This window comes from Colius striatus, chromosome 7 (assembly GCF_028858725.1).
Source record: "Colius striatus isolate bColStr4 chromosome 7, bColStr4.1.hap1, whole genome shotgun sequence".
Classification (NCBI taxonomy): domain Eukaryota; kingdom Metazoa; phylum Chordata; class Aves; order Coliiformes; family Coliidae; genus Colius; species Colius striatus.
This window is the reverse complement of record NC_084765.1, coordinates 19,206,972-19,219,082: the sequence shown is the minus strand read 5'-3', so window position 1 is coordinate 19,219,082 and position 12,111 is coordinate 19,206,972. Positions and strand designations below refer to the sequence as shown.

The 12,111-nt window shown below is 41.7% G+C and overlaps 1 protein-coding gene across 1 annotated transcript in view; it reads right to left on the bottom strand.

Annotated features, from left to right (window-relative positions):
* Window positions 1-11,387, bottom strand: part of LRP5 (LDL receptor related protein 5) — a 153,451-nt gene extending 142,064 nt beyond the window's left edge. Inside the window, exon 1 of the mRNA XM_061999256.1 lies at window positions 11,232-11,387. Coding sequence (XP_061855240.1) covers window positions 11,232-11,322 — 91 coding nt within the window. The 5' untranslated portion in view covers window positions 11,323-11,387. The remainder of the gene's footprint in view (window positions 1-11,231) is intronic.
* Between the last annotated feature and the right edge of the window lie 724 nt (window positions 11,388-12,111).

Sequence of the window (12,111 nt, the reverse complement as noted above, 5' to 3'; positions counted from 1 at the left end):
AGTGTGGGCTCCCAAGCAAACTATTACTTTTCCTGTTGTCCATTCAAACAAGTCCTCCCACTTGTCTCTGGCTCATCACCAAACACGTGGCTAGAGGACACTCTTGCCACATGGCCTGAAATGTTCTCACGGACTTGGCAATATGCTTTGAGAAGAAATACCTAAAACAAGCCATCCTCCCTCAGAAACTAGCAATTGTGGACAACAAGGGTCCTAACAGGCTGTCATTAAGCATATGGACAGGTATCATGGTATTAAAAAAAACACAGTAATGAATCAGTGTACATTGAGATGTGACCAAGCAGATGCCTAGATTCAGTAAACTGAGCCTTGTTACACAGCCTCAAACCCTACAGAAAATAAGCTTCAAGGTTGAGACTGAGAAAAGACTATAACAGAAGTTTATGAAGAAATCATTCCAAAATACAAGCACCCTTGCAGAAGTCATTCTGGAATAACTGTTAGGTTTTGAATTCAAAACCTATCTCAAAGTAAGTTTTGTTACCCTCCAAAAGCCTTATACTCTGTACAAGGAAGGTGATGCTAACAGGTCTCAAGAATACTCCTCAAAGTTGGGCACTGTAATACACCTCCTTTAAAAAGAAAACTTATTTTGTGTTGAATGAAAGAACTTACAGGGCATTATATATTAGAAAAAAATTCAAGCATACATTTAAAATTCTTAGGTATTTGAAATACTAGCTTTGTGAAATTGCTAACCTTGTAAAACCACAAGCCTTGTGGAACTTTTTTGCAGGAACTTTTCTTAAGAACTACTAACTACTACTGTTATCTAGCACTGATAAAACTACTACCTAGGGCTGGCAGTACAAGACTAGTTTTGTCCTGTTCTGTGGTTTGAACAAATGACACCAAAGGTGTAAAGTACACTGTGAGGAAGACTTAGATCTTCATCCCTAATGACCCTCCCCCCCAACCACTGAAGGAAGCCTGATGGAGGCATAACCTGGGCAGACTGAGGTGGGACTAATTACAATGAGTTCTTAGAAGTGATTAGCATAACCCAACTTTTTTTAAGAAATGTAATGAATATGCATGTTTATTGTCTAGATAAGGTGAAAACTTAGTGGCTGGGGTGTGCATGTTTGGCAGAGAAATCCCCTGTGCACCCAGCGCTGCAATAAAGAATACCTGCTTAATAGTCACATTGGCTGTTGAGTCCTGACTTGCATTTTCTCAGCATCAGTGTCCCTGCAACACTGAGCCCACAGAATCCTACAAATCAAAAAAGCACAAAAAAGGCAGACCAGAATCTTTACCTGTATCTACTATGCTTTCCAGATGGGCACAGCAGCTTTTACACGTGCGTTTTACATATATCAGAGCACCAGTGTCAAGGGGCAAGTACAGCTTGGAGGACTGAGTCAGTTGTATGGAGAAGTACTCCACATCCTCCCTCACTGCACACCAACTTCCTCGAGGAAAAAAACAAAAACAAAAGCCCCAAAACAGAACAAAAACCCCCACAACTCAGAAAACCATGTGAGAGGTCAATGCTTACAAAGATCCCATAACCACTGCTCAGGGAAAAACAAGCGACTTGCATCATTCCCTATGTGCAATAAGCTTTGGGCTGGCTGAATTCTGCCTCTGAGGACCAGTGCCAGATGTGCTCTATCTCCAGATGCCAGGAGTTCCACACCCTAGGGATCAGCAACCAGTTATTTTCCATGAGTTGTAATTAGTGTAGCAGGATGGAAATGGGCTGGATGTGTCAAGGGAGTAATCCCCAAGATCGAATTCTCGATCACTTAAAATTTTGGAGATAACAGAGAAGACATCAATTTGGACCACGAAAGCTGAGAGGCAATACAGAACAGAGGTCACAAGTGTAAAACACTTCTACCTGCTCATCTTCTCTCTGTTGTGCACTACTAGGCTGAATGCCAAGCAGCAATCCTCAGACATGTGCTAAGCTGCAGCTTCTCCAATTTTACCAATCCTGCCACAGGCACACAATGTCAGTGGAGCCACATGGTAAGGAGACAGCAGACAGCTCTTCAAACTGTCTGAAAGAGGAGGGTGGTTTGGGGTTTTTTTTTGCTGGGTTTTGTTGTGCTTTTTTTTTCCCTTCGACTCAGTGATGCCACCTAATCTTCCTACTTAGAAAAGTAACCCAACAAGTTTCCAAGAGTTCTCTTGACCACTGTTTTTAATTACCCACCTCCAGACATTCCAGCCTTTAGCAATCTTTGTTGTTCAGACAGTGGGGGTGAATGAAAAAAATAAAAACCACAAAACAACAAAACAAACAAAACACCTAAAATACCACCACAACACAAAGCAAGCAGGTAAAAAGAAAAACAATACACAAGATCCCTGCCTAGGTAGGGAGGTTGGACTGGATGATCTTTTGAGGTCCCTTCCAGCCCTTGAGATTCTGTGAAATACCACCAACACAGGCAAAGGATACAATATGTAGAAATTGTAAAATAAATACTGCAAAAGGTATGGAAAGTGGCTGTGCAAGATCAAAGACTTTGCTGCACAAAACAGATGAGGCATACAAATTTTATTAATAAAATACACATTGCCTTACCTTTTCAGGGACACTTTTCTAGCATTCTGTTAGTCTGCAACTTCACTTCTCTCTAATGAAACACCAGCCATTGAGAGAGTAATACAATGGAGTCAAACAAAACAGGTTTATTGCTAGAAGGGTATTTAAAGGCATAGGTATATGAAGAGATTACTCTGAGGTGCTCCACGATGCATTCAGAGAGACTATTCATGTATCACTATCACCTTTTCTTCACTGAAAAATGTAGTTCACAGAGCTAAGGGCATGTTATAATAACAAGAAAAAGTCCAGGTATACCAATTTCCAGTCCCAAACCTAGCAATTGTGAAACTGTCCTTGGAATTATGTATTCAATTCTAACGTCAGGAGTTAAAGTCTACATAAAAATCAGGGTTGTTTTTTGTTTAGGTTTGGGTTTTTTTATTTTCAGAAACAGAAGGTCATTCAATAACACAACCATTCGAAGGAAAAAAACAGAGTAGGAGAAACTGGTTAACCAAGTGTTTACACACATAAGAACAGAAACATATGTGTGTGTATCCTCACCAAATATCTCACACCCTTCCACAAGTACATACCTCAGCATAAACTAGCCAGTACCTTGTGAGAGATTAGTTCTGCCTAGGTCAGCGTTTCTGTGAACTATGAGCAGATCTCTCTGTGCTTCGGGGAACTGAGAGGTCTGGTAGCACATTTAAACTCCAAGTTAACTACCAGTCACTAACTAAAGGCAATTTCCAGTTCTCTGGCTCATGCAAAACAGCTTCCATTTCCACAGATGTCTTGAAGGCTCTTCAAAACACTAAAATCTGCAAATAGCAGAATAACTTTGTCATTAACAGGCATTTAACATAGGAATTTTGTCATGACTGTTCAGGATTCCTTCACGCAGAAGGATAGCCACTCCCCAATCCTGACAAACACGGTGTTTTCTGTTGTTTTCATAGAGGAAGGAAAGTTCAAAAGCAACCAGGATAACTCCATGGCCAACTCTCTGACCTTTAAATTTAAAATCTTCATACCCAAAAATTTCATTTTTCAGTCGCAGTCAGATGAGATGGTAACAAGTGGAATGACCACCGCCATGAAAATATTTCAAAAAGAAAACTAATCACAACCTATATCACATTTTTAGCCACCAAATGGCTGAGAACAGACAGCAATTCCTCTGAAAATATTAACCATCTATATGACTTGTTTGTCAACAAAGTTTATTAGGCAAATAAGATTTAGGAGCAGATTTTTAATATACTTACTGTCAAGCATGCCATTCAAAGATCAAATGGTATGGATTAGTTCTGAATGCAAGCTACAGAGCTCACTGTCTGCACCTCTTACAGAACACCTGCAGATGTTTTATTTACTATAAGTACCATTCCACACACACTTAAATTTGTGTTGGTGTGTGTGTATTCCTCCCAATTTCACCATTATCTACTATGTTCACAGAAACTAAGTTTCAAGCTCCCTTAAGTCCCTCAGTTCAAAAACATCTCTCAAGAATATCCCCTGACTCTTTACAAGATACATTATTCAAGATTCCTTCTACAATAGTCATTGTATCAGCCTTTTGCAATTGAAAAATGCACCTTTTTAATTCCAAAGTCACAGCTGACATTGAGTGTACTGAGCTCCTGTGACTCAGGATGGGGTGGCTGTTGCAGAAAGATTAACCAAAATGAAAAGCCAGGATCGTGCAGGTTTTGGGGCAGGTAGAAGAGAAAGATGTGTAAACAATTCAAGTTCAATTTATTGAGTCTTCTCTACACTTTTGTCTGCTTTAGCCACACCTTACCTAACTCCCCCTGTGCAGCTTGTCTAAATAAGTCCAGATGTGTAACTATCTGAGTATATACTTTCTAGCACTTGAACACCTGCAAACTTGAGGTTTAGAACATTGGTAACAGTAAACTTTATCCAGATAGTAAGAAACATGATGTTAAAACCCAGACAGACAAAAATTCTCTGTAACTACAGATACGACACAGATAATGTACAGACTTCTTTTTTCTTTTTAAATCATTCACAGCTGGGCACACCTTCTAAATGGAAAATGCTAGGCATGTACATTTTCATCCTCTTGACTCTGACTTGAGAACATCAATACTAATACAGCAGTCTAATTTGCTTTCAAACTCGGATGTATCTCTCTCAAAAGATAAGTCACTAATACAGACTTTCAAGGCTAAGACATTTTCTCCTCAAAAAAAAAAAAAAAAAAAAAGAAGACTGTTTAAACATATTTCAGGCTGTCAACTCTCAGGAGAAAGAAGCAATCAGACAAATAGTTCTGTTTTCTAATTTTTCTATAATTTATGTAATATTTTATGTCAAAATATATTTTTTCCCTACAGGGCAGGCAATTCTATTCTGAGCTTCTCAATTGTTCTAGAATCAGAAAATTTTCTATGACTGAAATGAAAACAATATATGACAGAAAAATAAGAAACTTGGTGGCCATGAGTGACCTACTAACTAAGTGCAGCTGTAGGTCAGGGCATCCTACATACTGGGTAATTCAAAGCAATGTAAGTTTCATGGAAACATTTTGGTTTGGTTGATCCATAAGACACACTGTCACTTAAAAACACATCAGCACAGAATGCCTAAGTCATAAAGACAAGTGCACCAAGAAGGCTTAATGGTATATCTCCCTCTCAATCTAAAAAGGTATAAAAGGAATCAACTTGATCTTAAAAAATCTCTTAACTACATTTCTAGTGGTCATCTTGACTTTTTTCTTCCCAACTGAATTCCAGCTAGGTTGATTTTTAATTGGAAGGAAACAATGTATTCATGCAAAATGGGGGGGGGGGGGCGGTAAAAGAACTGGACAAAGTACCCATGAATCTGGAGTCCAGAGAAGATATGCTTGACAAAGAATTAAACACTAACTGTTAGGCATAATCTCTGCCTAATTCAAAATCTGAAGTATATTACTTCAGCTACAAGAACATACAGTATTCCTTAAAAACACCTGAAGTATCTATTGATACCCACAGATAATAGCAGCATTGGACACTTGCATCATGTTTTCCATTTCCTTTTTGATTTAGTTCAAACCAGCACTGAACAGCAGAAAAGAAAAACTACAAAATCACATGACAGTAATACTATTTGATTCTCAAACCCAAAGCCAAGAAATTCACTAAGCAGGTCCACTCAATGCACAGCTCTTCCTCATCTGCCAAGAGGTTTAGAAACAAGCAGCAGACAATGCTTCCTCACACTCTCTGGCTTTTTTTATTTTTAAACATCACAGAAAGAAGGGTTTGAGCTTCTGTCTTCACTTACTGCCACCTCCTACCTCCAATTTAATTCTTGCAGGCCGAGGATCTAGAGTCTCCCTGGGCAAATTTATCACCTTTACTATCACATACAACAAATCATTTCCATAAAGAAGTATTAACAAATGATTTTTTTTTTAAATCACCTTTAATATAATAACATCATAAAAATAGTCAAGATACACTCAAGGCAAACTAAAGAAAGAGAACTTTTGGAATCACCATCACAAGCTGTTGTCAAATCCCAAGACAAATGAAGAGATGCCAAGGTAAGTAAACCATTCATCTCTCCATCAGAGAAAACTTAAGCTAAGAGAGGTCCTGTAAGAAGGACAGAATCACCAAATTAACAGTACTGCACTTTCAGGGGACATCATGTGCCCTTTAACAAGAATTCATGAGGAAAACAATGAAAATCGAGTCCTTTGTAAACGCACTAAAGACAGAAATATTATTTTCATCTTTCTGGTGTCCATAGTAGAGGGAAGGGTTACAACCTAACACACTTATAACTTCATTTTTCCACTTGCATCATTTTTCACCATAGTGCAGGAACTGCACACTTCATAGGTTTAATGAACAATTACCTGTTTTACCTCTATAGTCTCAACAGGAAGACTAGAGTTCAAAAACCTTAATTCTGCCTGTCACAAAGACAATTTTTGTTATTATTTTAAGGAAGTCAACTTAAACTAGGGAAGCTCTATTTCCTTACGTATAAAAGATAAATAATAGGTATTACATTAGCAGAATATTCAGAATTAGCTGATACTCATACAGCCCTTCGGAAAGCCAAAGTTTCAAACAATATTCAACAACTAATTTATTAAGTAGGGGCATTTTTAAATACATATGCCAACATTTGAGATTCTCAGACCATTGACAATTGCACCAGCAACTCACTAATGCATCTGCTGTCACTGCAAAATGAAGACAATTCTGTAGTCAATTTACAGCTCAGGATTTCTTTCTCCCAGCACTGTCCCCATTAACTTAATCTAACACAACATACACATAGAAAATATTTATTGCTTTAAAAGCAGTTTCAGTTGCTTTAACCCTTTCTATAATCCAGAGAAAAATGAACCGATTTAAATCAAGTATGTGTCAATTTACTGGCATCCTTCCAAACGTCATCCATGGATTTAATATCAATACAAAACAACACCTTACATCTGTTTATGCAGGCAAAGCATGAGTCAAGTAAAGGAAACAACAACTAAATTAAAAATCCTGTTTATCATTACATGGAGCATCACCCCACTCATGCTTTGCACTCTTTGGAGCTTCTCGGTAGAATTTTGTGGCTTAATAGATATTTTCAATCTTTACTAAACAGAAATCACAAAGATGAAACAGTGATTCTGATTTTTCCCCACATTCTGATTTTTCCCTGAGAAAAGAAACCAAAAGAATTGTTGGCCCATAAACTCCTAACAGGCAACTGTACTGAACAATACTGTGGCAAGTACCCACCATTTTCTCTCCTCCTCTCACCACAACTGTTTAATCTCCCAAAATTTCAAGAACTGCTCAAAATATCCTCTGACTCTATCATAAGACCTTCTATGGTCTAACTTATTGGGGGTAGAAAGTATTTAGTTCTCCAAAAGTAATTTTTCCAGTTCAAAGTCCGAGATGTGGGCTGTCAGGAGATGGCACATCTTTTACTTCCTCAGAAAGTCCCAAGGGTCCAAAAAGCACACAGCTTTGTCGCATTCTCAGTCACTATCCTAAGTATCTGTTCCTGCCTATAAAGTGCTGTTGGACACGTCCTGTTGGAAAGCAATATAGTAAAGAAGGAAAATAATCCACATTCCTCAAAATCTCTAAACAAAACGCTGCTCCACTGTGCACAGTTGCATTTAATCATTGCTGGCCTGTGCCATAAACTGCAGGGATATCCATTCTACTGTCATTCTTCCCTGAAAGCTCAGGTTGACACCTATTTGAGTTCTTCACAAAGGTTTTGAGCACAGAATAACAACTATTTCCTTCAAGTCCTCTCAGCCAAACATGTTGGGTTAAAGGCATAAGGAAAAAAGTAAGATTTCTTAGAACGAAGAGAAAGTAAGTTAGGTGCAACAGTTTCTTTCTAACAAGAAATTGAAACCTAGTTGTCCTTATTGACCTCAAGATGGTAGGTTGTTTTCATTTAATAGAGTATGTTCACAAAAACCGCTGATTTATTATGAAATTAAACTCTGTCATTAAAGCTACTTCTAAGCATCACAAGCAGTGAAATCTCTTTTGTTTCTGTTCTGACAAAAACAGAGACAACTACCTTTAACTCTACATTGCTGGCTAAATTCCACTTAGAAGCAAAGTTACATTAGACACTTTATAAACCACATGCGTCATCATTCTAGGCGAGGTTTTGTAACCTTTATTTGTTGTTATGCTGCCAGATCTTGCCATAACAATAAAGGGTAAAAGTTTCCAGAAACAATCTCTGTACTTGCTAAAGAGTTGCCTTGGTTTGTATTATTCAAGAAACATGCAGGACTGAGATAAATTACAGCTGGAACAAATCCCATGGTCTAGTTTACTAACAACTACATTATAAACAAGTAAAAAAATTTCTTACCACAAAAGTTAAAATACCTGAGATTAACACAGAGGTTCAAAACAGCAAGCAGCAATGATGGAATTTACATCAGGCTGTTGATGAAATACATTCACACTCTTCTAAAGTATTAACTTTGTGTGTCATGCTGATCTATGTACTACAGGCACATAAAATTAGCAAGTGTTCTTTCCTGCTAATTTCTACATTTATACATAGTGATATGTATCATTACTTTTAGGTTATCTCAGGAAAAACTGTATGAATTAAAAGACATTTTAGGGTTGTGCTCAAACACCTTTTTTATTTCATGCTGCATCTCTAGTTTCAAACTTTTCCAGCCATCCTGTGCACTACTGTTCTCCTTCCTTTATTTTGTGTTTCTTCGTATCGGGCAAGTAGTCATTCCATTAAGGAAAACTAAGATACAGGCTCACAGTTTTGGGAAATGTTCTAGTAGACAACAAGCAACAGCTAATCAAGCTTCGGTGTTTAAGCATAAATAATTCTTGCTCAAGACAAGAACTTAAGTGACAATTATCTCAACTACTTACAGGTTTTAAGAGTCCCATATAAAATACCTACTGTGCACTATTAAGCATTCAGAACTTAAAATATTTTCAGACAAAAATATGCCATTGTCATAACCATCTTATTCCTGAATACATTACATAAGCAAGAGATTCCTCCTTCCAGGAAACACTAAATGTAACAATCAATTTTGTCTTATGTCAGTGACATTCAAGTACAATCCGTACGTAACAGGTTTATCATTATTTCAAGCCACAAAGAAAGCCACTCCTGACCTCACCACATACAGAGCAAGGACTTAGCTCCACAGCTAAAGTATTTCACAGCCAAGGCATTCAGGATCTATTATAACATACCAAACTTTGCAGATGCTTTAACACTGAAAATGTTCCAGCACGTCCCCAATCTTGCAGAGATGTATTTATATCTTTGTAAGAAAAGCACATCAAAATAATTTTAAGAAGTAAAAGTCCCTGAAGTCAGACATCTGCATACAGACTGGGGGTTCTCAGGAATGAAACTACAAACATGGAGAGCCTCTTATAGTACACCCATGCTCCTTCCAAAGCTGTCCTGAAAAGTACTGTCCAGATCAACCTAACAAACAAATCACATACCTTCCTACTAAGTAGGCAGAACAAAGCAACGTCATCATGATTTATAACCAGGACTCTTCAACTAATTAATAAAAATTGGTACGTTTGTAGCTTTTTCTGTTCATGTTAAGGAAGATGATGATTGAAACAGAATATACACCATATTAAAAGAATCATTGTCTCTAAAATTAGGTGAACAAAAAACAAATTCCAAGTTACAACTTATTTCTTCATTTTATCGTGAACTCTGATTTTCCTAAGAGCTCCTGCAAAGCTATCCCTTTTAAAAAATACTCCTTTCTATTAAAGTCAGTTAAGTAGAGGTAAAGAAGCCCTCAAGGAACACTATCAGCCTGTTCTTTCCTCATTTAAGAATCCTATAAGTTTGAGGTTTTTTCTCCCTCCTAAAGCTACATAGCTTCCTTCAATCACATAGGAACACGAACATTACACAAGCATGTTCAGAAAGGTACTCTGAAACATTTTTTTTAAATTAAGGCAATACATACAGAGAAGGTGCATCCTGGGATGCAAAGGGCATTTTTTCCATATCACCCTGACAGAATAAGCAATACATAGTACATACTGAAAATACAGAATGACGATGCCAGAGGAAAAGAGTCAGTTCTCCTGCTCCAAATGACAGTTCTAATCATTACAGATGGTTTGAAATGGTGGGTGGCCTAATAAAGGAGGCCCCGAGGTGATGCTCTGAAAGCCGCGGTCAGACTGCTGAGTTTTCCAAACTACCCAAGAAATGGCAACGACGAGGCTTCAGCTCGCTGAAGCACTGGGCTGGTGTACTGAAACAGAACAGATGCAGCAGCAACCCAGAAGTCCCCGTCCTCGGGGATGTAAAGCCAAGACTGAAGCAGCGTGAAGGTTGGGGAAGAGACACCGGCCGCCTACTCATGGGTGCTGCAGGCAGAGCGCTGCCTCCCTTTATTTGTGCTTTTAAAGAACTAACACGTTCATGTGCAAACAGCATCGCAAAAAAGCAAAAGGCAGGCTCCGCGCCCGAGACAGAGCAGGGGATAGCACGGGGCCCAGCGCTCCGCCGCACCGGGCGCCGGTACACAGCTTCGGCAGCGCCCGCGGGACGGACCCGACACGGGCCGCGCACCCCGGCCCGGGCCAAGCCGCCCCCCACCAGCCGCCAGGCCGGTTCTTCCCATGGCAGAGCCGTTCTCCCCCCACCGCTCACCTTCTCCCACCCCCTCCCCAGCCCTGCCAAGAGTTCGGCGAGCGAAACCCGACACCCACTTCTGCAAAGCCCCGAGAAATCCCTGCCCGAGAGCGCGGCCGGACGGGAGCGCGGATCGGCGCGACATTTTTCACTCTTTTTGTAACCGCACGCGTCTACCTGAGCCGCCGCGGGGGGAGAACTGCTCCTCGGCCCCCGGGCGGGACACGTCCCGCGGGAGGGGGGAGGAAAGGCCTCCTTTTCCTGCGCCCCCTTTGCACGGAAAAGAGGGGCGAGGAAGACCAGTTGTGGCGGAGAGGACGCGCGCAGCCTCGCGCGCGCCCCCCCGCACCGTCCCGCACCGTCCGTGCGCGCGGCCCGTGCCCCTCCCGCCGCGTCCCGCCGCCGCCGCGGCCCCGCAGCCCTCCCGGCAGAGCGCGGGGGAAAGTTTGCCCAAGTCCGACAACAAAAGGGTGAGCGGCGCTCGGCTCAGCGCCGTTCGGGCCCACAGTTCCCCGTCGCTTACCGGCGGCCGGTGCCGGCCCGCAGCGCAGCACCGAGGCGGACAGGAGCCGCAGCAGCAGCAGCAGCGGGAGCGGCGGCGCCGCCGCCTCCATGTTGGGCCGCCGCAGCAGCTGCCGGAGCCCGCGGAGCGTCTCAGGCGGGCTCCATGCTCGGGCCAGGCGCTCGGCGAGGAGGGAGGCGGGGACGGGGGAGGTGCCGGAGCCGGCCCTCCTCCTCCTTCCTTCACCCCACCGCCGCTGCCGCCGCCGCCCGGGAGGGGGCTGGGATGCTCCAGGCGCACCGCAGCACAGGGAGCGAGTCGCGGGTGCCCTGTCCCGCCGCACTGTACCGCACCCCACGCGTGGGTACACCTGCCCGCGGATTCCAGGCCGTTCTTGTGGGGTTTCTTTCTACTCTTTCGGGAGCAATTACTCCAAAGCCAGGGAGAAGGGTCGGAGAAGATTAGGCGGGGGGAAGGCGCCCCTTTTTCTGTCTCCAGGAAAAGGGGTGGTTGGTTACCTCGCAGATGGACATTTGCTTTCGCCTTCCTCCTCCCACCAAAACAGACGTTTTATCAAGCAACTCTTCTGCATAACATTACTTTTCAAAGAAAGGTACATTCGACAACAATCGTTGTTCATATAAACATGTTTCTGCATGGAAACCTTGCAGAAACCTTGCCCATGACATGAGGCCTCTGCAGAGCCCGGGACGGGCTGCAAAGAGCTGAGTGGCACCCAGCTCATACTGAAGCATTTCCCAGCTCAGACACTGTTCTCCCCTCCCTGGCAGGGGTAAAAGGAAATTACTTAAGTCAAGAACTTCCATTTGAGTCCCCATTTTCCCTTAATACAATAGGAAAAAAAGTTGCTAGATGGCCTTGTATAGAGGTAGAAACAACA